Genomic DNA, 26,693 nt, shown 5'->3' on the forward strand with positions numbered 1-26,693 from the left:
TTGGTCGTGGACTAGGTGCCCCCGAGAAGGCTCCATCCGTATCTTGATATCTGTGGCAAACAATTCCTTTAAAGCTAAAACCTCTAAAATGAGCAAAACAAAACTTATTTTCTATGAAGAAGACGTGACATCTGCTGTGTACGGAAGTGCTATGTTACAAGCACAAAGTCATGAAAGTCGTGAACGATATACTGAAATGTTTTAAGCAAAGGCAAAATGATGAGTTTTTTTAAGACACAAAGTGCGATGTTTTGAGACACAAAGTGCGATATGGTGATCTAAACCTGCAATGTTTTAAGCGATAATCAAATAGTGCTTTGTCGTGACACTCAAAGTGAGTTGTCGTGACGCAAATTGTTCAAAGTCGTGACGGAAAGGTGAGATGTTGTTAACGAAAACCTTGAGTGGCCCTCATGGGCTTCCGTAGCTGTGATCTAAGCTAATGTCCCGGATAGACAGCGTAGCGTGACATAAAAAACAAAATTCCTGGTTTCCGCCGATCCAGAATAAGACTGGAATACAAAACATCAGCTTACAAAAACAGAGTAACCCTCCCAAAGAGTTGTAAGTATTCTAACAAAGTCATTATGTCTATGATTTGTGAAGACCACTTCTTTTATGCCGATCGATAATCGTAAGTTATATAAAGCGCTCGCAACTCGAATAGAAGGATTAGGAACCACGGGCTCATTAGCTGTTCCCGCTAGAGACCTGCAGTGCCCTATAAAATGTTTTGACGTAAAAGCAAAGCTTGCTGCTATACTAGAAGTGATTATAACGTCGTTATCTATATCTTTATAGCACCCTTTCAGTTGATGACTACTCGTTGTAAATCCCATAATTGTTGTATGCCAAGGGAACTTGTGAAGACCAAGTGTGAAGACCCTGTGAATAGCTTAGAAGCTCTTTGACTAGATCGCCGTGTATTATTGTTAATGTCATCCTAAGTCAGCGCTACGACCAATTTCGATGTTTTTTTTATTAAATTTTCGAGTATCTACCTTCATCATCTATGTCAGCTTGTTACTTTTTGAAGGCTTTACAGAAATATGCAAATTTTTGCTAACATCAATCAACTAATTTGACTGTGACTTAACAGTAGACAGGTAGACTAACTGTCCTTGCGTAGCGGCTCAAGGTAAGTGGGAACGCAGGATAGTGGAAAAGCAATCCAGCACAGGTCCGTACCCATTTTTCTTGTGGGAGGGGGGTTGAAATCCGAAAAAGTGAGTTCTCTAATAAAAATCTAAACAGCCCCGAAAAAAAAGGGATTTTTTATTCCATTGCAGTATCTCAACGGGACGTTTTGTCGGATTTGACTATATACCAGAGTGATCTAGCTTATGCTTTATAGTTTTGTCTACTAATAGAGCACGTGTATTGAGAACCGAAAGTGGACCTTCGGCCCACCCCCCCCCCCTTGGGTACGGGCCTGTAGCAATCTGTAACAACATGCACGCACTTGACTGATTCCAGACAATTCCAGAGGATTTAAAAACAACTGTTCGCCTCTTTTTTCGTTTATTTGGTGAGCGATTACATAGCAAACTACATTGCGCAATACGCTTATTGTCACCATGGAAACTTGTATATTTTTCTTAGCGTGTACCCGGATTGGCTGAGGGGGGGGGGGGGGGGGGGGGAGGGACAGTCATAGGTATCACATGGAAAAGTACTTACCGAATAACTGATTCTGCTTTCTGATTATTATGGTTTTTGTATAAAAGATATTTTTACGTTGCCTTACTGCCCCGTCAGATATCTCACGGACGTTCCCCTTTTTTCCCCTTTTGTTTCGTTCCTTCATAAAATGTGGCCAGCTAAAAAAAATAGAATAGCCTTATCAAGCAGGCTTTCCAGGATCCCTTCGAATGAGCGGCCTTATCTCATTTAAAGTTCTATGTTTGACACTTCAGAACATGGCTTTGCCCTCACAGCGGAGGCTGTCGTGCCGTAGCTTTCTGATGGTGGAGCCTGTCTTGTTCTTCTGGGCGTTTGGTCTGTTCATGAGCGTCCCCATATTGCAGCAATACGTGTATTTCCGGATTAGCGAAGACAATGGTTTCCCTTACAGCGCTGAGAGGGAGACTGGATGTCAGGCGGGCAACGATTCGGACATGGCTGCACTCGAGCGAAAGGTGAGCTAATTCATGTTCAAAAGTTCAAATATTTGTATTCGTTTTTTAAGGGGGGAGCGGCGGGGGGCGATTGTTAATTGTAGACTTCTGCCAATTAGAAAAAGACATTCTTATGGCCTCAAAGCAGTTAATAACCAAATAAAATCATGCATCCTATGCGACATGTGCTGCGTTCGTTCGCGAAGGAAACAACAGTAATCAAACATGAAGCGAAACGTATAATTAGTTTGAAATATTGTCTTAAAGTCAGGAGTAGGACATTGAATAAAAGTTATATAACGTACAATTGAGATTTAGGGCTTAGTCAGCTTCTTTGCCATCTGCTAGAAAACTAGAATTTGTCAGGGAGAAGGACGCCATTTTGTTTTTCATATGTCCTTAGTTCCGACTCTACTAGGCGGAGAAGAAATCCTTTCTCCCCTCCCCTATTTGTGGCTCCGAAATGTGTAAGTGGTTTTGTTTTTCCTCTGTTTAAATCTCTCTCAATTGGCCATTCCAGCTATAAGCTCGCGCGCCCATTCCAATAGAAACAGTGCCGTAGCAGGCCAAGTGAGATTGGGGGACACAATACAGAAACATTAAGAAAATATTGGGGGAGCACAGCCATGCCCTTACTGGTCATTTCCTTGTAATTTTGAAAATATTTGGGGGGCACATGCCCCCAGTGCTCCACCCCTTGCTACGGCCCTGAGGAAATCTACCCAAGAACCAGAAAGGAGCCCCCCTATTAAGTTTCCGCAAAACAAAACGCGCGCTGCATGACGGTAATTGAGGTAGGTTTCCATGTCGAGTTCTGAGCTGGAATGACCTATTTGACGCCTTTCTCTCGCCTCTTTGACAGGTCCAAGATAGTGCGGCGCGCTATGACATTGGTAACGTCATGATCATGTCGATCCCATCAGTCATAGTATCGCTTATGTTGGGGCCATGGACGGACACGGCTGGGAGAAAGAGAGCGATTGTTGCCCCTGCAATAGGGTCCCTGTTAGAGTCCATCAACACCCTACTGGTTATGTACCTAAAGTGGCCCATCCTGGTGCTGTTTGTTGGTTCCGCTTTTACAGGTTTCAGTGGATTTTTCACTGTCATGACCCAAGCGTCCATGGCGTATATCGCCGACACAACACCGGAACAACAAGTGGCCTTACGGTTAGGTGGGTCAATAGAACATGCTGAAGCATCTTTACCACCACTACTTTCCTAGTCACTTTAAAACTTGTTCTATTTTGAAACTCAAAAAAAGAGGGCGATGATTTCAAAACGTATAAAGAACGTCCGTCAACCTCGGTTTAGTCGGATTCAGCTTCCGCCCATTAAACTGACGGTGATGCAGTTAGAACCCGCGTATGAAATTTGGTACTTTAAGCACATTTTCACGCACCCCTTTTGTACGCGGGTGTTAACTGTACTATACTTTAGTAAAAGCGAACAGAAACTATACGTTTTCCTTAATATTCCCGACACTTAATAGCTTTAGTCCTTTCACAAGGGCGTGGCCATTAGAAGGACACACATGTATAGGGCACAATTCAGCATAACAACTATAGTAATGATTAACACAATTCATGTTTTTTTCTTTGTCCAGCGATAATGCAGCTAATGCTTCTGATTGGCGGGCTCGTTAGCCAGTTGACAACAGGACCGTGGCTACGAACATACGGCTTCATCGAGCCCTACTGGTTCATATTCGCGTGCTTTACTCTTGCCACTTTCTACGTCGTAGTGTTGTTGCCAGAGTCCACCCCTAAGACCAAGCGGGAGCCATGTAGACTGTTAAGCTGCGATAGCTTCAAAGTCATTTGGTCCGTCTACGCAGACCCACGAAATGGGTATCGGAGAAGTCTCTTCTTGCTTCTGATAGGGGACGGGCTTGTAAGCCTAGCCACTATGGGACTTAGTGGAGGTGAGAATCCGAGTTCTATGCTTGATGTTGTCTGTTGTCCATCCGGTTTTTTGTCTGTCCATTATGTTGTTCATCTGTGTCCGACACCAGAGCTTGATGTTGTCTGTTGTCCATTCGGTTTTTTGTCTGCCCATTATGTGGTTCATCTGTGTCCGACATTTCTCAGTATCTCACTACTCGCCCTGTGCAGTTCACTCTATTGGTCCGTCCGTCACAGTATGACGAGGCGCTTATTGCCGCCAGTATGGAACCCTTGCATGTTCGAAGGATTCAGCATGCCCCAGATTTGTTAAGTCATGTAGGAAAGACGGGTTACTTGTGGGGATTATTCAAACCCCAGAGGTCATGTCCTACGGTCGTGTCCTACGCTCCGGTCACCAGTCAATTCGCCCAACTGTGTCGAGAACAAACCACATGAACGACTTTGTGTCATTTAAATTTCAAACGTATTAATTATTATTGTGTCCAGCTGACGGGCCTGTAATTCAGCTCTTGGCTGCAAAAGGGTGTAATAAACCATTGATTGATTGATTCTCTTCCCTAGTAATTTCACAGCTTGATAGCGACCAATAATATCTGTGTCTATGATATTGATTTTGTTCCTTTTCTCAGTGATCTCACTATTCGTTCTGCGCAGTCCACTCTGCTGGTCGCCCACGTATTTCGGTGGCTTCATGGCATTTCGCTTCTTGACTCAAGGCATCGGAGGCATTGTGGGTATTGGTATATTCAAAAGGTTCCTGTCCGATTCCAATATAGCCAGAGTCGGTCTTATCTCACTCATAGCCTCCCTTGTAGTGTTCGCATTCGCCAGCAAGACGTGGGTCGTTTTCTTAGGTGAGTGGTATCAACTGAGTTTTGACACTCGCTGGGTGTCAAATTGTCAGTCAAGTGTATTCATCCGTACGTACAAACAAACGAAAATATAGCGTACATACTAAAGCCATTATCAAAAGCGTTACAGAATGAAAATGAGTTTAAAGGGAAGGGGAAAGGGAAAAGAAGGCGGGGTTGGTGGGGTACCGGAATCTAATCCCTACATTCCTTTTAAAATTTACGGTTGACATTTCTTGTTCTTTTTTGCAGTCCCTATTGTAGGGTTATTGACCGGTACCATATCGCCGATTATGAAGGGAATGATCACTCAACTCACTCGTCCTGATGAGCGTGGTACGTATCTCCCTCTAACTCGTGCCAATCAAGGTGTCAAAATGCATTGTTACAAGTTTCTTGTTGTGTTCTGTTATGGTGTTGGGGGGTAGCCGAGGATCGTACACACTGGGCAAGGGTCGGTCGTCTTCTTTGTTGCTTATCGAACCGCTATCGTGTTTAAAATTCGGTAGAGCTACCGCACTGACTAGCGGGAAGACAAGTACTTTTGGAAGGTAGTGAAGGAACATCTCTATCCAGGAAAGTTGGCGAAGCCAACTTTAGAGAGTCCTCACTAAACCAACCTAGAGCACTGCCGAGTACTATCCTCGTAACAAGTTACAGTCCAATCCTAAAGCTAGTTACAATTCCTTTATAACAGTGTGGCCGTAATAATGGGATCAGGGGTAACGTATTGGCGTGGATGTTGATGTATAGTACATTCTCGCATCCTAATGGTCTTACCACATTAAACTGTCGAGGTAGCGCGCGTCTCAATGTAACACTAAATGTGTATTTTGTTTCTCATAAAGGAGCTGCCTTCTCGGCTGTAGCAGCCATCAGTACATTCTGTAATTTCTTGGGTGCGTTCGTTTTCAACCCTATCTATATCCGATCACAGAGTATCGGCTTCCCTGGACTCGTGTTTCTTGTCTGTGCTGCTGTTACTGTCTTCCCTCTCGCCATATTCAGGTACAATGCTCTTATATTTTCATCATAAAGAACCAGTAGCTATGCATTCGAATCATTTCTTGAAATCTTGATAGTCGTGGTCGGGATAAGCAAGATTGTTTGGGAGTGAAAATCGAAAGAGTAAACATGTGTTTACTTTTCAGTTTTCTCAAAAACACAAAGTATCTTCCCCGAGACTGGGACGAAGAGACCACAGGAGTCGAGGAGGCGAGTGAGAAATCACCAGACCCAGAGACCAACGAGTACGACACCCAACTGCAAGAGAACAGAGAGATAGATTGGGTGGATTCGCATGATTTACAAGACGGAGAGAAAAACTGTCAAGAAAAGGATGAGGGTATCGTGACAGTGTTGTAAGTGTGATGCTAATGTGATGCGCGTAACAAAGCTCTGGATAAAGCTAAAACGCAAGGTTAGAAACTCGACAACTCCACCGTCACACATGACGGTCAAGTAACACAACTCGCGGTCACACAAGGCGGTCAAGTAACACAACTCGCGGTCACACAAGGCGGTCAAGTAACACAACTCGCAGTCACACAAAGCGGTCAAGTAACACAACTCGCAGTCACACAAGGCGGTCAAGTAACACAACTCGCGGTCACACAAGGCGGTCAAGTCACACAACTCGCGGTCACACAAGGCGGTCAAGTAACCCAACTCGCGGTCACACAAGGCGATCAAGTAACACAACTCGCGGTCACACAAGGCGATCAAGTAACACAACTCGCGGTCACACAAGGCGATCAAGTAACACAACTCGCAGTCACACAAGGTGTCAAGTAACACAACTCGCCGTCACACAGGGCGGTCAAGTAACACAACTCGCCGTCACACAAGGCGGTCAAGTAAGCAACTCGCGGTCACACAAGACGGTCAAGTAACAACTCGCGGTCACACAAGGCGGTCAAGTAACACAACCCGCAGTCACACAAGGCGGTCAAGTCACACAACTCGCGGTCACACAAGGCGATCAAGTAACACAACTCGCGGTCACACAAGGCGATCAAGAAACACAACTCGCAGTCATACAAGGCGGTCAAGTAACACAACTCGCAGTCACACAAGGCGGTCAAGTAACACAACTCGCAGTCACACAAGGCGGTCAAGTAACACAACTCGCAGTCACACAAGACTGTCAAGTAACAACTCGCAGTCACACAACGCGGTCAAGTAACACAACCCGCAGTCTTACAAGGCGGTCAAGTAACACAACTCGCGGTCACACAAGGCGGTCAAGTAACACAACTCGCAGTCACACAACGCGGTCAAGTAACACAACCCGCAGTCTTACAAGGCGGTCAAGTAACACAACTCGCAGTCACACAACGCGGTCAAGTAACACAACCCGCAGTCTTACAAGGCGGTCAAGTAACACAACTCGCAGTCACACAAGGCGGTCAAGTAACACAACTCGCAGTCACACAAGGCGGTCAAGTAACACAACTCGCAGTCACACAAGGCGGTCAAGTAAGCAACTCGCCGTCACACAAGGCGGTCAAGTAACAACTCGCAATCACACAAGGCGGTCAAGTAACACAACTCGCGGTCACACAAGGCGTCAAGTAACACAACTCGCAGTCACACAAGGCGGTCAAGTAACACAACTCGCAGTCACACAAGGCGGTCAAGTAACACAACTCGCAGTCACACAAGGCGGTCAAGTAACACAACTCGCAGTCACACAAGGCGGTCAAGTAACACAACTCGCGGTCACACAAGGTGTCAAGTAACACAACTCGCGTTCACACAAGGCGTCAAGTAATACAACTCGCAGTCACACAAGACGGTCAAGTAACAACCGCAGTCACACAAGGCGGTCAAGTAACACAACCCGCAGTCACACAAGGCGGTCAAGTAACACAACTCGCGGTCACACAAGGCGGTCAAGTAACACAACTCGCAGTCACACAAAGCGGTCAAGTAACACAACTCGCAGTCACACAAGGCGGTCAAGTAACACAACTCGCAGTCACACAAGGCGGTCAAGTAACACAACTCGCAGTCACACAAGGCGGTCAAGTAACACAACTCGCGGTCACACAAGGCGTCAAGTAACACAACTCGCAGTCACACAAGGCGGTCAAGTAACACAACTCGCAGTCACACAAGGCGGTCAAGTAACACAACTCGCAGTCACACAAGGCGGTCAAGTAACACAACTCGCGGTCACACAAGGCGTCAAGTAACACAACTCGCAGTCACACAAGGCGGTCAAGTAACACAACTCGCGGTCACACAATGCGTCAAGTAACACAACTCGTGGTCACACAACGCGTCAAGTAATACAACTCGCAGTCACACAAGACGGTCAAGTAACAACTCGCAGTCACACAAGGCGGTCAAGTAACACAACTCGCACTCACACAAGGCGGTCAAGTAACACAACTCGCGGTCACACAAGGCGTCAAGTAACACAACTCGCGGTCACACAAGGCGTCAAGTAATACAACTCGCAGTCACACAAGGCGGCCAAGTAAGCAACTCGCAGTCACACAGGGCGGTCAAGTAACACAACTCGCAGTCACACAAGGCGGTCAAGTAACACAACTCGCGGTCACACAAGGCGGTCAAGTAACACAACTCGCAGTCACACAAGGCGGTCAAGTAACACAACTCGCAGTCACACAAGGCGGTCAAGTAACACAACTCGCAGTCACACAGGGCGGTCAAGTAACACAACTCGCAGTCACACAAGGCGGTCAAGTAACACAACTCGCGGTCACACAAGGCGTCAAGTAACACAACTCGCAGTCACACAAGGCGGTCAAGTAACACAACTCGCCGTCACACAAGGCGGCCAAGTAAGCAACTCGCCGTCACACAAGGCGGTCAAGTCACACAACTCGCAGTCATCTCACACAAGGCGGTCAAGAGATACAACGCAAGCCATACAAGGGGCAAAGTATCAAAGCTCTTAGAGAGTACTCTGTGTTTTTTTCTCCCGCCGCCCATGCACGTACAACAGAACGTACAACAAGATGCTAGATATAAATAATATCTATTATTCCTTTTTCCTGCTGCGTCAATTGTCAATTTTACATTCATGTTTGTAAGTACTTCAGCTTTTGGAATAACAAAATCTTTTTTGATAATTTATTTTGTTGCTCTAAGAACGATATTTGAACTAATAATATTTAGTAGAACGTGGAACGCCAAATTCGTGACACGAGCTACGTGTGCTACAATCGCCCACTCATTCTGCTAAATCCTATGTTATGATTATGCTAAATATAGGATATCCATGCTTTCTCTTCCTACTGCGTCAATGGACAATTTCGCACCATTGTCTGTAAGTACTGCGTCTTAATGACTAAGTAAGAACTAGAAAGGAATCTAAAGGTAAAACGGCGAGTACGTGACACAAGTCAAGGACGGTTATCAATCACTCAAATTCTGCTTTTATTTGCACCTTCATTTAATCGCTGTTCTTAATCTGAACGTATTTTTTTTTTCCGCATTGCATCATTTAGGCAATGAGAACGCACCCACACGTGACCTACAAAGACGTGGTTTTCGCTGTTGTTACATAAAGAGGCTCCCTACGGTTTTCTAGTAACCTATCATTAGTTACTTAGAAACCTGCACGGACCTTCTTAAAGCTTCTTCCGTGCACTTCAGTACTTCTTTGGGTGTCTTTTGATATCAGATAGAGGACATGTCACATGGGCACTTACTCTTTGAAACCTAGCGATGCTTTAAGATTACATCTTTCTTTCTACATTCATACTGTACTCATAATCTAACTTTGTCTAGTTTTATCTCCGGGTTTGTACGTGCTATTCGTTTCCTTGTTAAATTCCCTCAATCTTCCCACGAGCTAGCCTTTATAGTACCTGGGGCCGGTTCCTGAAAGGCCGATTAACTTAACCCTAGATCAGCGTCTAATCCCGGGTTAAAATTCGCTAATCGTAGGTTAGGTAACCTATACAGATAACTCACCGTTCCCGCAAGCTTAGTAATCCCCCGACTTACTAACCCTGGATTTAGCGAGTGAAAAACTGGTTTGACGAGTAAAATTCACACAGGATACCCAGTAGATCAATAGAGAGCAACTCAAATTTACCTTTGGTGGTTTTATTTTTGCAGAGAAGCCCCAAAACACCTATACATCGCCTGTTGTCTCCATTTCATTGCCAAAAATGTCATTTGCAGGGTTCGAGTTGGTGCGTTACACTAGCGAGACAGATTCATTTCAAGTAGAAATCTCATGTAACTTTCTGTCTGTCCCAGCACAATTTGCAAGTAAGCAACGGAGGTCGCATAAAGGGCCGTATCCAGCATGAGGCACGTGAGGCAGTCGCCTCGGTAAAATTTTGATAGTCAGTGTTTCATAATTAAAAGTAAAGGATTTTACCTCCAAACTAACCCAGATTTAGCGCTAACCAGCGTTTCGGGAACAGAACTTATCCGGGGGTAAAAATGTAATCAAAAGCAAATGAACCCTGGGTTAGCGCTAATCGGCTTTTCACAGGAACCGATCCCTGATATCCAATCTAGACTCTATGCGGTCGCTTGCTCGGGTACCCTGGGTATGTAAATTATTATACCAACCTCTACTGATTTCCCATACTAAAGCGCCTATACCGATGCCGGAAAATTATCGATGAAGCGATACTTTTTGCCTTTATCTTATTTTTGAATAACAATTTCCAAAAGACCGTCACTAGACAACTCATTATCCCAGCGCCTATGTCTTGTTGTTTCTAAGTCCTGAAATCCCGCACGAGTTGTACTCACATTAAAAAAAAATAATTCAAACCTTAGCATCAGACTGGTTGTGACACTTTTAAGACAGTGTGTCTTGGAAAGACACTCCGCGTATTATAACGAGGCAGTCGTTCCGTCCCTAAATATCATTCACGACTAGAAAGTCCAGAGATTGCCACGACTAATTTGTTATGACTTCAGATAACTGTAAACATGGACAATGCATGCATTTCACACTTTAAAGATTTAAAAAGGGTTTCAATTGATTAATTAATACAAAAAATAATAAAAGCGCGCGAAGAGCCGGTTAAGGTGAGTGCGAATATCTCCACGTTAACAAAATTCACTCCCACTTTTAGAAAACTTATTTGTTGTGATAAAATCACTACAATTCACGACAATAACTTCGAATCTTATTTTTGGAATATCCAAAAACAGGAAGAGGATGTTTTTGCCATAGGGCAAATTACGATTAGTTGTTTTGGTCACGTTTAATCAGTTCTAGCTCTCGTGAAAAAGATGGCAAAAATAACACAGGTATTTTGAAAAGCAGAAAATTTTACATAACAAAGAGAAGTTTTCAAGGATAATAAATAAAAAGGCAAAACGGTCAAGTAAAACTTTCTGTTTTATTTTCATTAAAATACAGTTCATTACACCTGCTGATGTTTTTTATTTATTTATTTCAAGAAGCTAGTCTTTCCCCTCGCAATTATGAATATTTGATTTACCATCAAGTATTGACTACCACCCTACGCGTATTAGTTATCGTCATATCCCCCCGAGAATGCCTCCGTTCGATTATAGGTTGTTATGTCTACGGTCCGATTGTCACGTAGGAAAACATCCGTATTTTTTTTCTAGTCGCCATATCGATTACGTAAAAGACGCCAGTATAGTTGGCGTATGCCAAAAAAAGAGATTTCGGATGAACACAATCAGACAAGTGAAGGTGAATAGTTTCTTGTTTTTCAATTTTAACATTTGAAATATGATTATGTTTCTTTTACCAACAGATAATACATTATTTCTACAATTGGACGTGATATATCTCAACATTTAAATCTTATCAATGTCAATCGAGTGGATCTAAGAGGGGTGAAACTTCCACACAATACTTTTTTCTATAATGACATTTTTAATTAAAAACTATTTGTTGTAAGGGAGTGGAGCCATGAGTAATCGCCACCCTTGTGTCACGCCCCCAGTACTAATGCGGTGCGCTCCTATTGGTTAAGGGCTTGTATAATTGCAAGGCCTGTATTATTACGTGCGCAAGCGTTTTTTGTAGAATTATTTTTTTGGATTACCATTACGCCTTGCCGTGCGAGTTCCCGAGTAAAAGACATTAGAGTAAAACTTTCCGGTCAGGCAATGGTCTCATTAAATACAAAATTCGTCGCATTTCTTTTTGATGCTGGAAATCCCCTATTTTTTAAGCTTCTAGTCTCAATTAGAAGTTTAAAAGTATTAAAAATATTCATTGCATTTGTCAAGTCGGCTATAATCCCTTATACTTATGGCTTTACTGTGAATAACGAATGGGAGGATCATTTTTCATAACTATTAAAGAAAACTCATTAGTTTAATGAACTTCCGAAGACAAAATATAGGCGCCTAAAGTCATAGTATTTGCGACTGAATACGTGCTCACTCACATTGTATTTTGAGACGAGAATGTGTCGCTATGAATGGCGAGACTTGTCAGACGTACGTGCTCTGCTCAGAAAAATACCGTCGGCTTTGCGGCGATAGAGTAACCGACTACTTTGTACACAATGCGGATTGTACACGATTCCGGAAAGAAAAGCTTTAACGAACGGAAGAAAAACTAAAAGATTGAAAAAAAAAATATATGGAAATCAAAAACGGGATTTGTCTACGAGTTGTTATGATAACGTTTAGTTTGGATACGACTAAACGTGCTTAAAATAAAACACGCAACGATACAATTCATACAATATTTGGGTTCGCTGAAATCTTTGTATTAAAGTACTCATTTTTCGCTTTGGTCTTATCTAATGAAATTAGAATAAAAACACTGATAAATATTGCAAGTTTTGCAAATATAGCCAGAACATGTTGGCGCATGCGTAGTCGAGTCCTCTGTAAAATGTAAAATATGGGCTAACGGCCAATGCTGTAAAAATAGATAAGGTATAAGACATGATAAGACATATCATTACATTATAATAAAACAAGTGGAAACACACAAAAAAGTACTACCCACAAGTTTATAAGTTATTTCTTATTCAAGAGGGTAACATGATGAAAAAATTACTCTTTAGAAAGAACAAGACCCGTTTCACGTCAGCGGAAGCCGGGATATGGAAGTTTTTATATAGTAAGAGCAAATATAAAACAGAAATATTTATCGTTTTTTTATACTGAACTTTTTCAGTAAATATTAAAGAGCAAGATCCAAAGGACAATATAACAATGACCGCGCTACTCAATAAGTAATTTCGTTCCGTTGATTTGACGTTTCAAAGCCACGATGAAAACAGTATACCATATAATATCAAGATCATCCATGGAAAGCATTTAGCGGCTTTTGATTGTAATCCTTAAATGGTTGACGTCAGGGTAACAGCACGCCTAGTATTGTTATATCATGATGCCTTTCTAAGTCAAGTGCTTCTAGAAAAAATACTCAGATACTTTGGTTGACGGAGACAGAGGGGAGGGGGGAGTGGCATTTTTGTAATAGCAAAATACTTTTTTAGATTAAAAATACTTGGGCGATTTTTAAGAAACTGGCGCACACCGGATTGGGCGCAGATATCGGATATTTCGAATTAACAAGGATTAGGAGAATTCTCCTTCCCCATCAGGATATACTCCGTCTGCCAGCGCCACTCAGTTTTACGTAAAATGCCCTCGTCTTTTACCCCTGTTTCAAATAAGGTTGCACTCGAGACCTCACGTTTAGATGTGCCGTAACCCGCAGTGATGACTGAATCCTGGTCAGCTTATGACATTGTGAATGTTTGAAGGCACATAAAAATCAATGTAACAGCTATTTAAACTCAGATTTGCTTCCATTTAATCTTGTTTGCCTATTTTTATACACTGCCGGTCACACCACATGGAAGGAACCCTCGAATGAAACCTTATTTAAAATCCTTTCTCTAAGAAACATGAGCACTCAAGTCTAACACTCCTTCTAAGAACCTCTTTAAGCAACAGCTTTCCTATGATATTCGTACCCTTAAGTAAAAAATGCAAAAAAAAAAGAAAACAAAAATGCAAATATCTGTAACAAACATCGGCTTTCAAAACGTAGTATCTATTCGATATTCAGCAAAGTAGATCTTTAAAAAGCTTTTGTATAACATAGATGTTGTTTCTTCATTTGTATTGTTTAGTTAGTCATTAAAGAAAAATGCAATGGCCGTGCAAAATAACATCGATTGCGCAGAAAATCCCTTTCGCTCTACCTTTTCTTCTTGTTAGTTCAATCATTGTGACATAGCAGCTGGCATGACGGGATTTTGGTCTCTCGTGATAGAAACACGAGCGCTGAGTCAGTCTTTGCGCCACCCGGCGCCACCATGACAAACGGATACAAAAAGACCAAGAAATTGACTTGATGACTTGGTGTCTCTCAGTGATTTCCATGTTGTGATTTAAAATTTAGAGGTGTTTTTTTTTTCATATATCCACATCCGCTCACTCTCTTGAAAGAACGAGTATAGCTAATGGAAGCAAAGTCATCTTTGTTTTTAAACTTTTTTGTGTCCATGGCTAAGTAACGAAAAGGCGGAGGCCTGAAAGTCCCTTGTTGTCAGGAAGAGTCGCTTCTTAAAGGAGGTAAAATATATTGACAAGTCAGTTTCATAATTTGAGCTAGTTCCATTTATTTAAACTATTTTAATAAGTATATATAAAGTAAAATAATATTTAAAGTTAAATAATATTTACTATTTATAGCTCGTTCTTTTATACTTTCCTTTACATATTGCCTATTTTTTTGTTTATCATTTACCCTTCGTTACCGCTTTTTAATGTATAGCTAGACGATTTGTACATCATCTCGTCATCGAGTTGTACTATACCCTACCACTGGGACACTGACTGATTGTGAATGATTAAGATAGATACATGAGAGATACGAAATAAATACACTAAGATTTGTTAAGGAAAACCAAAATTTCCCCACAATTAAGATGACACTAAACGCTACCTAAAGTGTTTTATCCTTGAAACCATCTGTAGAAGAAAATATTACAGGATTTCTTTTGATTGCGATAAAGCATCTTCAGTTCACAACACGACATGATAAACAGCCCTTTACAGTTTATGATCAGAAATGGAACTGGAGGCACCCGGAGTTGAGTGATGACCCCGAAGCCAGGAAAAAGATAAATCGTCTAGCTCACAGAGCCTTTTTACTACAGACGCATTTGCTAAATGCCGTGTAGGCGTATGAAACTGATGCAAATTCTGACCTTTTACGTTCAACTCATTTATCAAGAAGCAGCAAACATTTCGTTGAATGTCAGGTAAATATCTGGTTGTAATCTATCCTTGTTAGACGATATATAATTGCTTGAAGATGCTGCATACTAACAGGCTTAACTGTTTTCCCGTAAAGCTATAGGACCAAGGGGACCTCTTTTGTGATTGTTAAGAAAATGCACATCAAAGACTACTTAGTACCCTGTTTTTGTGCTCCCAGAGCATTGGCTGAAGCACGAAAGCTGAGGAGCATACTACTCCTAAGCCTAAAGCCCTTGTCTCCCACTTTCGTTCAATTCTATATTCTCGCTGAATGATTTGATGTTTGGAAGCCCTTAAGGCTATTTGGAGAACCCGTCCTTGGAGGTGTTTCCCGTTGATGAAGATTCTTGCTAGAAATGATTTGATTTCTTTTTTAAGTGTCTTTTTAGAGCACTTTCTATAAGAGCAATAAAAAAATAACTGTGTCACCGCGCAAAAAGGGCGAGACTAAATGATAAGTAGGGAAAATACTTAGACGAATTGTTTTCAATCATCGTATGAAAGTCTTAAGTTGAAATAGAAATAAATTATGAAATACAAAAATGTAGATATCTCGCCTTCTTTTTAAGTTGGAATAGAAACAAAAAATAAAATACAAAAATATAGGTATCTCTCCTTCTTTTCAAAAATTCTAGGAGTAGCAGATTATTTATTATTTGTTTTTAGTGCGATAAACATGCAGATCGGAAAATTTTTCCAAATATTGACCAAATATGAGCTGTACTAGTTGGTGCATTTGAATAATGTTTGGAATAAAGAGTTATTATTGATGTTCTTTATAGTCCGAAATACTTAAATCCGATAAAAGCGCAAAGCCTTTGTGAAAAAAAAGGATTTAGGAGTATCGGCCCAAAGAATCAGGTTACCTCAAAGATCCTTGTTATTTGAAACAACATGGTTATAAAGAACTAAAAGAGACGGTGTGTCTCGGATTCGTAACTAAAAACAGAAAATTCCTTTATTTTAAATGAGTTTTTCCAATTTCACGCAATTATTACCAAGGTGCGATAAACGAGGAACTAGCAAACTTGGGGAAACTTCAATCAACCTGGAACCCATAACATGTCATTTCTCGTTCAATATCTTTCTTTGTTGTCGGCTTTAATTCCCTCATTAAATGAATATGAAGCGCTCATTTTTCCGCTAATTAAACATTTCTATCCCAAGGACAAGTCAAATAGACATTCATGAAAACCCATTCAGGAAAACTGACACAAAAACCAACATTCGCCTGGAGTCAAAACTTTAATTACAAAAAACGAGTCCTTCTATCCGAGAGGTGCTTTCCCATATTGATCTTTGGCAGTAAACATGGACTACACTTAGAAGACAATCACAATAAGATTTTGAAAACGGAGCGGATGGAGGGATCTATGGTAATATTGCGTTTTTAGTCTGTTAAGAAAATTAATATCTCTTTCGTCAGTTGTCGGCGAGTTGTAATGGTTACCCATGGAATCGGAAAGTGGGCCAAACATAAAGTACTTTGCCAATTATCAAATGTAATATGATTTGAAATGAAACTGTTCCGATATTTCTTTGAAAAAGTAAAACGCAAAAAAGCTTTTTAATGTAAATAAAGGAATGTCATGTTCGATGTTTCTAGGGGATTTGCGCTCCGCACAACTCAAGATGTACATTAACAGCCAAACTTAACGCAAATTTGCTCTTTTAATAGGCCAAAACCGAAAGCCGAAAACGTTCTATTGAAATAGCAAATTCATATTATCTTTTTTATCAGCTTTTCCGGTGGTACCTATATGGCATGGATCGCCCGCTTAAGACAGACGTCACCAGTCAACGCGAGATTTGCTTGCTTTTCTTAGTGAGACAGCTGGCCAAACAAGTTGGCTTCCCTCGTCCAATGATCAACTGCTTCCTGCCAGGCCTCGGAGGGAATTTAAGGAGAGCAGCCACACGCAAGAATTAAAACTTGAGATTCGCGTGAAGGAGTTCACGTCAGTTGGCGAAGGAGACACATAAACAAACGCTCTCCAAACATTTCTTATTATTCACCGCTAACGACCATCCAAGCAACGATAGAAACACTCCGGGACGAAATATATTTTTTTTCATACGATAAAAACATTAGAGTGAGGAGAGGAAAAGTTGTTGTGGACACGTTTGACACTATTGCGTATCAACTGAAGATATACTGCTTTGTTATAAAACACGCTGATCTGATTGAGGAAAGAGAAGTGATATTACTTTATTTTGCCGACAAGTGTTTTTAGTCAAAAAGAAAAGGCGCGCGGGCCGCTAATTGCAGACAGCAGGCCCGAAGCATTAAAGGTTGGTCATTATTGCACCCATGATAATATCGATAACTAGGAGATATACGCTTAGCTCGGGTTGGTCGGCAAAGACAGGGACAGAGAAAAGGTTTGTAACAAAACAAGACAGGCGATTTTTATCATGGCAGACCGGAAAGCATAACAGCTAGCTGGCCGAGCAATAAGCGTTCAAAAAGACGCAATCAATCTACAGCCCCCTGATATCAATTAGTACGAAAAAAAAAAGCGAGACAAAATCACGGTCATCCGTCCCCCGATTGCCTTAAAAGAGCGCACGCGCACTAGAGCGCGAAGTCAAGCCCTGTGCAAGTGCCGTGTCAGCCAGTTGAGTGTTGCTCAAGTAAACGCCGTAACTTCAAGATGGCAGTCAACCGCGTATTGCCACCGCTAGACCAACTGAGTCCACTCTGCCAATACTACTACAACAACTGCTCGAACGAGACAGTTCTAAATGTGCGGAATCCGTCTCAGTGCTGGCGAGATTGGTTTAGCATGTGTGCAGTGCAGGCCCCCAAGACCCCGCCGAACACCGCCATCCTTGTTGGTATAATCATCGTCATCGCCTTTTTTTCACTTATTGGGAACTCGATCGTTTGTATCGTGTTCTGTCTGTACGACCAGCTTCGATTAGTCAAACATTTCTTCGTGGTGAACTTAGCAGTTGTCGATAATATTCTGGTAACAGTGTCAATACCTCTCTTTGTGGCGTTTCTACTCGGCGGGGGTCAGAACTCGTCCCTTTGCCGGGCTCAGATTGTGATTGACATTCTCTGCGGCACGGCATCCATCATGACGCTCGCTGCAATCGCTCTGGAGCGCTTCGTCGCCGTGGAAGAGCCGCTATTGTACACTACCAAAGTAACAGCCCAGCGCGCCACGGTAGTGCTGGCATTTACTTGGATTTATTCCATCATAGTCTCCTTCGTGCCTTTCTTCTCGCTCCTATCCAATCCTAGGATGCAGTGCTTGTTCTTTGGAGGCGAGTTCGTGATTTTCATCACCGTCACAAGCTTTGTGGCGCCGGTAGGAGTGATGATATTCGCGTATTGGCGAATCTTTAAGATTGCGCATCGCCACGCTACGCGTATCATGGCTATGATCCCGCGCAGCCAGAATAACAACACAAGCGAGGAAAACGAATCGAGGCATCGCCATGTGAAAATGAGTAGGGAGCTGCGCGGTGCCAAGACTCTGACTATAATCATGTGTACGCATATAATATGCTGGTCTCCGTTATTCTTATTCTACCTTGTGGATGCCTACTATCCTGGCCGAAATAGAAAAGTTTCCTTAGTCGCAAACTACATCATTCTGGTGCTCCGTTACTGCAATACTCTCGCAAACCCTATTATCTACTCGGGAATCAACAGACAATTTCGCGCCGCTATTCTCAAGTTTGTTCTCCGCAAGGAGAGCAGGGAAGGACTTGGGGTTACTATTTTTACAAATTCTTGAAAACTGAGCAACGAGCAGCAAAGCAAAAAAGCGCTTATTATTCGGCATGATCATGGAACTAATGTGGACTGTAAACACTACCAAAAGATAGCTCAGGATTAAGATAATCTATTCATAAAAGAAAACGTGGCCATGATCGCGTACCATATGATGTTATGGAATAGATGGCGTGAACCGAAAGAAAATATCGTGCGGATGTCTGTTTTGGGCATTCAGAAAGAAAATAAACCCTCAAACGTTAAAGTGTTTTTAAAGTCTTTAAAGAGGTGAAAAGCCATGACTTAATAATGGGTGAGAAATTAAAAAAAAAAGTTCAATGGTACGTTATGAGATTGTATGCTCTCAGTACATTCTGTTCTCAAAACGCAGCATCTTTTTTCTCTGAAATCTACACACTGCACAGGACGATCAAATTACAATTGGATAAAAGGACGAGCCTATTTTTTAGGCCTGGTGGGCTCCCATGCGGTCTGAATTTGGTAGTTTGTGCATACCGATTTTTCACATCACAAGAACCAACACTTGGAGTCAGCGATGGATTACGCTTTTAGCCTCTTCAGACTCATAAGAGAATGTGTCACGCAAATACGAGAGATAACCGGATACATTGGTTTATAACGAATACTAATAAAAAATACTTATGGTAGGTGATAAAATGGGGAAAAAAGACAATGTGCGGAATCCGTCTCAGTGCTGGCGAGAAAAAAGACAACACATAGGAGTAACATTTGTATAAAGAATTAGATACAGAATAGCATTGTAGAAATCATGAATAGAGATACTAAATACTGTAAATACATGAATTATTACCTTATTTGCAAAATATTACGATGGTAGTAAGATAATGAATTGTTCCTGAAGGTACGGATCTGCGCCCGACATAATGATAAACCAGATAACGACATGTAAAAATGCCCACGAAAAGGTATTTCTAAATATGGTTCAGCTTGGAAAGATAAATTTACGGCGAAGTGTTTATTTTTTTTTCTATTTTGGTTTAACAGGAAGCTTTTCTCTTTTTGTGTGTGTGCCGAAAATACCCACGTTCATTCATACAAAACACACTTAAACATTGATCCTCTCTCGTTCAACAATTTACGCATTCTGAATGCGCCAATGACGCACACTAGATACAAACACGTTGACGGTGTTTCCCTCTTTACCGTGTTAGCCGCGCTTTACAAGGCGCAAAATACGACTTTCACGAAAGCATATATAGTTTCCCACCTGTTAAATCGTAACCGCGCCCTGTCAATAAAAGTGGTCATTTGGACGCTGTGTGGTGTTCTTTTAACCCGGATTGATTATGGTGGTGGTGGGGTGGGGAGGATATGAAAATAGCCCGGTTATCCTTTTTATCGTTTCCTATGAAGTATAAACCGGGAAGCAATTTTCCTCCAGCTTTTGAAAAATAAAATCGCCAATTTTCGGGCTAATTTGAAAGGAGAATTAAAAATGCAAACTTGTTGAAAATCATGGTCATGGAAGCTTTTATATTTTATCATCATTGAGAACCAAAGCTAACTAATTATTCAAAGACAAGAGAACATTGAAATGATAGGCGTCGAAATACGAGGATTTATTAGAAAATCTTTGTAAGCGGATTAGACAAAGAGAACTTGTATACTCTGCTGAGTTCTGGGCTTCGGCACGCCATTGGTAACGTTTGAGTAAAAAGGCAGAGATCAAAATTAAGATCAGTAAAAAATGAAAGGAAAAAAAAAACATTTAAGGGAAGTTAAAAAGATAAAAAAAAGTAAAAAAAAAAACGAAAAAATACCGCAAGTGTCATTATAGTAAGCGCCAATATCGTAACATGACAGCCTTCAAGTTTTTTATCCTCTTCCAAAATTAGAGGTCTTAAGCAAATTAACGGGTTCTATGGAAATACAAACCGAGGAAGCAACTGTCAGAATGGCAAAGCAGCAAAATGGCAAATAATATTAAAAATTACCGTCGACTGACAGAGGCGTTTTATCAAAATGAGCAGCTACACCTCGTTCCAGTTAGACGATATCGAGCTTTCTCTTGGGTCTTATAGTCTCGTGCGTATATTGTCTTTATTTTGAAAGCAAGATACATTCTAGACAATAACTGTAAAATATTAGATATGCACCTATATATATTGAATTCGGCGTTTCTTGGTTATTTATTCAAGGTGTTTTTTTAGAGATTAAACGCTTTAGCAGGAGTTAGGGAAAAAAAGGTGATTATGTTTTCTTTGAGGAGATTTATGCGCCGTAAACCAAAAAAGTCATGATAGTCGTCGTACTAACACTCCTTTGAATTTCCTGAAAACAAGGCTAGAAAAATCGCATTACTGCTGGAAAACGCTCAAAGCGTTTTCAAAAAGATATGCACTTAGACAGGGTAGGCGATAGACGCGACGCGCTTCCAACCAAAAAAAAAAAATGCCAATTTACGCTAGAATATCGCTATTAGCGCTCTTACAGATCACGTTATTTGCGCTCAGGCTCTTAGCGGCAAAAAAAGCAACTTGTTCAGCGCTTAAGAATTTTTTCTTTAAAGATTTTATATTTCCGTCATTCTCTGGCTCATTCATTTCTGTGTTTATTTTGGCTTGAGCCACTCAAAAACACTGTCTTGCGCGGCGCGCAAACTAAGAATTTTACCACATGAAGCCATGTCGTGAAAAATGTAAGCGGCGAACAAACTATATGATTGAAGGATTTTTATAAGAAAACTATGTCTATTTTTCGCAACAAACTCATCATTCGTCAACGGCTTTAAATGGTTTGGCTCTGTCTTCTACTGATTTTAAAGTTACCTGCTTACGAAATAGAGAACAATGTGCTATTGTTTTCATAAAAGGTGCAAATAACGGCGACTGCAAATGGCATTTTCTTTATTTGCTCTGGTGATCTAATTCCTTTGAGATATCCTGAGGTCACTATCTCAAATAATAATTTGATTGTTAAATATTTACAGGATGGGATCAAAAATTAAAGAAGGAATTTAGTGGTTGTTTCTTTTTTCTGTCCGAGTTCCAAGTACACAAAGTAGCATTATGCATCACAATGTCAGAGATTCACACAATGATTGAATAGCTATAGATAAACGCGTGACCCTACTAACAGAAATTTCCTTCTTCTTTCTATCAGTTCACTTATCGGTCGCGCGCCTATGGCACAAACAAACGAAAACGTAAAAGGACAAAGACGCGACACGAATAAGTGAACTTATAGAAACAAACAGGAAGAAAGCTCTACTAGCAGTGTAAGGTATGAGAGGAATCCAACGAATATGCATACGAATATATCGCGCATTCCCATGAGAGTATGGATATTCAAGAGAGCCTACGATATTAGCAATCTAATTTTCCAGATTCACCTATTTTCTTGCGCGCATTCAGCGAAAATAAGAGGAGACAATACAAATCTTGGGTTTAACATTAAAGAATACTTATAATGTACTAGAAAAGAAGCCACATCTCCGAGGACAGAGAATCAGTCTGTAAGTTTGGATCTTCTCGTTATCAAGCGCATAGAACACATGCTAGGGATACGCACTCAATTAGGCCTATCTTCTGCAGGCTGTTATAGATAGTTTCCTGATTCTATTATCCTTGATGCCTAGCAGAAAGGTACTATGTCAATAACTTCTATCGCTCACGGTATCTAGCTTATCCCACCCTTCCTGCTTAAAAGATAAACCCTAACTTTTTGCCCTATTAGGACGCACATGAAATTGATTTTTCGAAATAATTGGAATAATCATTCGAGATAAGGAAGCTGCGAGAACAAGGAATAGTGATCAACAGTTAACAGACAACGCCTCCATCGATCTGAGAAAGAATAGAGTTCCATTTCCACAGTCAGCACATAAAGCGTCTAAGTGTACAAGGGTGTGTGTATGGGGGAAGGAGGGGGTAGAGGGGGGATGCGTGTCTGGCCCTTTTCCCCAGAGGGATAGCTCCGTGTATTTGTGGGGCTCCGAGAGTGGTTATAAACAAACATAGTCACGTTTTAAAAATTATCTTTATCACATTTTAAGTGAAGAAAACAGATTACTATTCTAACCTTACCCTTACGAACCACAAATCATTCAATCGTAATAGACTTGAGGAAGTAATAAAAGATGGCCCTAAGGTAATAACAAAACAGCTTCACGAGGATGGCTGTCTCCTTTGTTTTCCTTCCTTTAATCACCATCATAGCGTAATTGTCTTTTTGCCTAATGATTAATTACGGAGGATGGTGGTTAAAGAAGGGCGTGGGGTCTAACCTTCTCCCATTAGACTACTACGAGTAATCACAAAAGGTCTCTAGTGTCATCTCCTTTATCAATCCCCGCTTTTCGCTTCTATTTCGTACTTCTAATTCTAATTCTAAAAAACCTACCCCTGACACTCGCAGATGAATAAAAGAATGGTACCAATGTAAACACTATAAAAACGTGTTTAACGAATATACTGATTTCAAGTCTTCAACCGCTAAAAGGCATTTTATCGATTGACGAATTGAGTTTGGGTATCGATATTAAAAGGTTTTTCCACTTCTTTCTCACTGCTTGTGCATATAATCATGCTCTCCGGTCTCGGATGTTTGGAAATGTTGTTGAGCTTGCTTGTGTATAGACATCATATTTGCAATTCTTTTTCCAACACTTTTGCGCGTGGCGCCAACAATATTAAACGGTGTTACGCCAGCAATATTAACGGTGTTACGTGTTGCGGCAGAAATATTGAATGTTGCGTGTTACGCGAAAGGTGTTGCGTATTACGGCGCAATGACAACAAAAGATATTGTGTTGCTCCTAAAATAAAGGGTGTTGCTTGTTGCGATATAAGAAAGCTGTTTTTGTTGCTGTAAAACAGTGTTAAGCCCTGTGCAAACTGCGCCAGCACCCGCCAGCATAGCTGGCGAATTCTTGCTCGACTGAGTACAAGACAAAGGAAATGTCAGAAAGTCCATTTCCCATATTGACATTTCCTTTGTCCTATAGTCAGTAAAGCGAAAATTCGCCAGCAATGCTGGCAGGTGCTGGAGCAGTTTGCACGGGGCTTTACACCAGCAATGTTGAGCAGTGCTGAACTGTTTCCAAACAAAGACCTCTGTGGAGAATAACCACGAATAGTATGGCGTGATACGTGTAGCTATTGTATCTTAGCATGATCAGCACAATCGTGTCGCGTGCTAGGTCCCATGCCCTCCAGCTTTTTCAAAAGCTGTTGCTTAATCTTCGTCTCAAACGCTAAATGATCCTTCAGCATCCCAATTACACATCGATGGGCTTTAGCCACCGACCTGAAGTAATGCAGGCACACGAGCACCAGGAGCGTTATGGGTAATATAAAGGCGGCAGTGCTCATGTAGAAAACAGCTTGATGCAGCCATTCAGGCCATTTGGAAACTTCCGCTGAGAGAATACTTAGTATACTAGTACTCAAATCACAATTGGCATTACGAAAAGGTCCACAGAGAGACGGGGGGACACGCGTTACTCCCCACCCGACCAGACCACAGGTCATAAAAAACGTGAAAAGTAGTAATAAAGTAAAGATGTAGGTAGACTTGGCGCCCTGATATGGGCGGTCGGGGAGGGTGTTGTTGTACATTAGGCTGACCTTTTTGACGTAGAAGAGTAGGAAAAGCTTTATGACGCCGAGAGCTGGCAACAAAGGGCTGAAGAATCCACCAAGTAGAATCAAGCACTGCCCATAGACAAGGTCTAGTACATTCCGGGGTATGTCAAACTGTTGCATTCCGATACGACGGAAGCAGCTAAATTTGTTGTAGAAGACTTTACGTAAGGTTTCTAGTCCAAGAGTTGTGAGAATGACGACAAAGAAGTCCATCCATACCAACATGTACATCTGTGCAGCCAGCTCATTTTCCCAGCACTGTTCGCAAGCTTCAAGTCTATAGTGTTGATTTCCACTTTTTTTCTTCGTCTTTTTGTCGATGTTGATGTACAGTAATATCATCAGTGCTGCTACGGAGGGGAGCTTGACAAACACGCGTCGCCAAAGGTTAAGCGCCAGCTCCACCTCGGCACTCCAGTCCTCAAAGATAGATAGAAATTCAAACAGTAACGGGAGAAGCAAGTTTGGTATAGTTATCGCCAGAGCAATTAAAAGACTCGATCCGTAACTAGCAAGGATGCGCTCCATGTTGCTTTGCCCCTTGTCGGTAAAGTCTAAATCCTCGGGGTTGAAAATAGCTTGTATGATAACTACAAAGGAGACATACCACAGGGCTGGTACCACAATGAAGTTGACCGCAATACGCGAAGAGTACAGTGCGCACTTCTGCTTCCTGGTTCTGTTCTGGACACGTCTCTTTCTCTGTTCCTCAGCGATGTCAGAGTTAATATCCTGCACAATTATCCTATGCTTGTGACGAGCGGCGATCTCCTCTGAGATACAGTAGTCCCAAACAGCGAACACCTTATTGGCGTACGAATTAAACATGCCCTCGCTCTCGATGTAGCTATCCTTCAAGTTACCCATCAGGTTAGTGATCATCAGAAAGAAGCAGAGTATCAACGTGCACCCCCCTGTTAGTAGGTAGGCCAGGGGGAGGTTGTAAGTCACGCCCTCTTCTGAGATGAGCCGTTTTGATGGATAATTGCTGTAGAACATAAGGGTTGTCCCTATCCATCCCTGACCGGTGAAGAACTGCAACACAGCATTGGGGACATCCCCGAGCTGAAGGCTCTGATTGGTCGATACCGGCTTTTGGTATGAACAGCCAGTGATGTTATTCATGTGGGACTCTTGATTCCAAGACGTGCAAATTACAACCGTGGGCAAGACAACAAACCCAAACTCCAGAGCAAAGATCAATAAATTCAAAAATAACAACCAACGCAAAAAACTGAAATAAGAAACCACCCCACTGCCGAACTGCCCCTCGACTTGCTTGAGATGGCCTCGCCACAACTCCATAGCGTATTTCCATTCCCTCAGCCCTGTTACAAAGCTTCTCCACCACGATAAAGCCCCTAGTTTCATTACCTTCCAGCGGGAGATTCCTCGGACACCTTGCATCTGCCTTATGGAGTCCCTATACTTCCGGCGTTGGGACATGGGTAAGGGAACAGCTTTCAAATCTGCCACTTCGAGAAGCTCCCTCGGTAGATCTTCTTCATCTAAAAGGCCCGGTTGATGGACATCCAGTGGCCCTCCATCGACTCTATCCGCGCGCTCTGATCGCCTCAGAGCCCGTGTGCGAGTCCTCAGAGCTGTCCTTCGCTGAATCTGCATTGGTACATTTGGTCGTCGAATTGTAGAACGGTTGATAGCGGCTATGGTGGAATGTCGAGCAACTCGACTAGGAAGATGCTGAATTGCGGCTTTTTTTGGCGGCAATTCAGGCGGTTCTTCTTCAGCACCGAACCTTAAAGTGTTCATCTCAATATGGACTTCAGCCATAGTAGGGGGTTTACGTTGTTATTGGCGTTTTAGGGAATAGTTTTGGTATTAGACTCGGAGCATTGCACAGACCGGAACTTGTCGATTTATTGTAACGACAGTGGCATGCCGGGTCGCGTTTCAGGTTGATGTTTAACTAGTCAATAAAAAGCTTCATCATGACAAGTCAGTAATGTTTACACTCAATTGACGTTGTTTACAGCTATAAGCCCGATTTCATGCCATTCACATTACACACCAGAACATTTTTATCTTAGTGGAGTTATTAGTTATTATCATAAAACTAGTTTGCTGAAACCGCAGTATTCACGCAACGCTTAGCTGCTAAGTTCTAATGCATATTAAATTTGGCTAAAAGATCTGGCGATTCACGTCCTATTATCGTGTGTTTGACAGATGAGCAATCAGGGATAACGTAAGGGGAGGCGATGATAAAAGTATACCATAATTGC

General features: G+C 41.8%; 3 protein-coding genes across 8 annotated transcripts; 2 read left to right on the forward strand and 1 right to left on the reverse strand.

The window, feature by feature from the left end:
* Positions 1-5: 5 nt before the first annotated feature.
* On the forward strand, positions 6-12,430 carry LOC116611626 (proton-coupled folate transporter-like). Of its 6 annotated transcripts, none has more exons than XM_048729674.1 (9): positions 8-564; positions 1,100-1,180; positions 1,917-2,138; positions 2,980-3,292; positions 3,724-4,041; positions 4,654-4,878; positions 5,128-5,211; positions 5,724-5,883; positions 6,027-12,430. In XM_048729674.1, the coding sequence occupies exons 3-9, from the start codon at positions 1,920-1,922 to the stop codon at positions 6,238-6,240; spliced, it is 1,533 nt and encodes a 510-aa protein (XP_048585631.1). In that variant the 5' UTR covers positions 8-564; positions 1,100-1,180; positions 1,917-1,919; the 3' UTR covers positions 6,241-12,430. The 6 variants fall into 6 exon arrangements, with proteins under 6 accessions (XP_048585635.1, XP_048585631.1, XP_048585633.1 ...); XM_048729676.1 differs by lacking the exon at positions 1,100-1,180 and having other exon boundaries at positions 4,654-4,758; positions 4,840-4,878; XM_048729675.1 differs by lacking the exon at positions 1,100-1,180 and having other exon boundaries at positions 8-377.
* Positions 12,431-14,096: 1,666 nt separating this feature from the next.
* On the forward strand, positions 14,097-20,118 carry LOC5503803 (octopamine receptor). The gene is made up of 2 exons (XM_032372007.2): positions 14,097-14,406; positions 16,838-20,118. Exon 2 carries the CDS (start codon positions 17,751-17,753, stop codon positions 18,843-18,845), a length of 1,095 nt encoding a protein of 364 aa, XP_032227898.1. The 5' UTR covers positions 14,097-14,406; positions 16,838-17,750; the 3' UTR covers positions 18,846-20,118.
* A 2,706-nt stretch (positions 20,119-22,824) lies between these two features.
* On the reverse strand, positions 22,825-26,344 carry LOC5503792 (transmembrane channel-like protein 7). Its single transcript, XM_001624680.3, has one exon. It carries the CDS (start codon positions 26,239-26,241, stop codon positions 23,962-23,964), a length of 2,280 nt encoding a protein of 759 aa, XP_001624730.3. The 5' UTR covers positions 26,242-26,344; the 3' UTR covers positions 22,825-23,961.
* Positions 26,345-26,693: the final 349 nt, after the last annotated feature.

This window comes from Nematostella vectensis, chromosome 6 (genome assembly GCF_932526225.1).
Source record: "Nematostella vectensis chromosome 6, jaNemVect1.1, whole genome shotgun sequence".
Lineage (NCBI taxonomy): Eukaryota > Metazoa > Cnidaria > Anthozoa > Actiniaria > Edwardsiidae > Nematostella > Nematostella vectensis.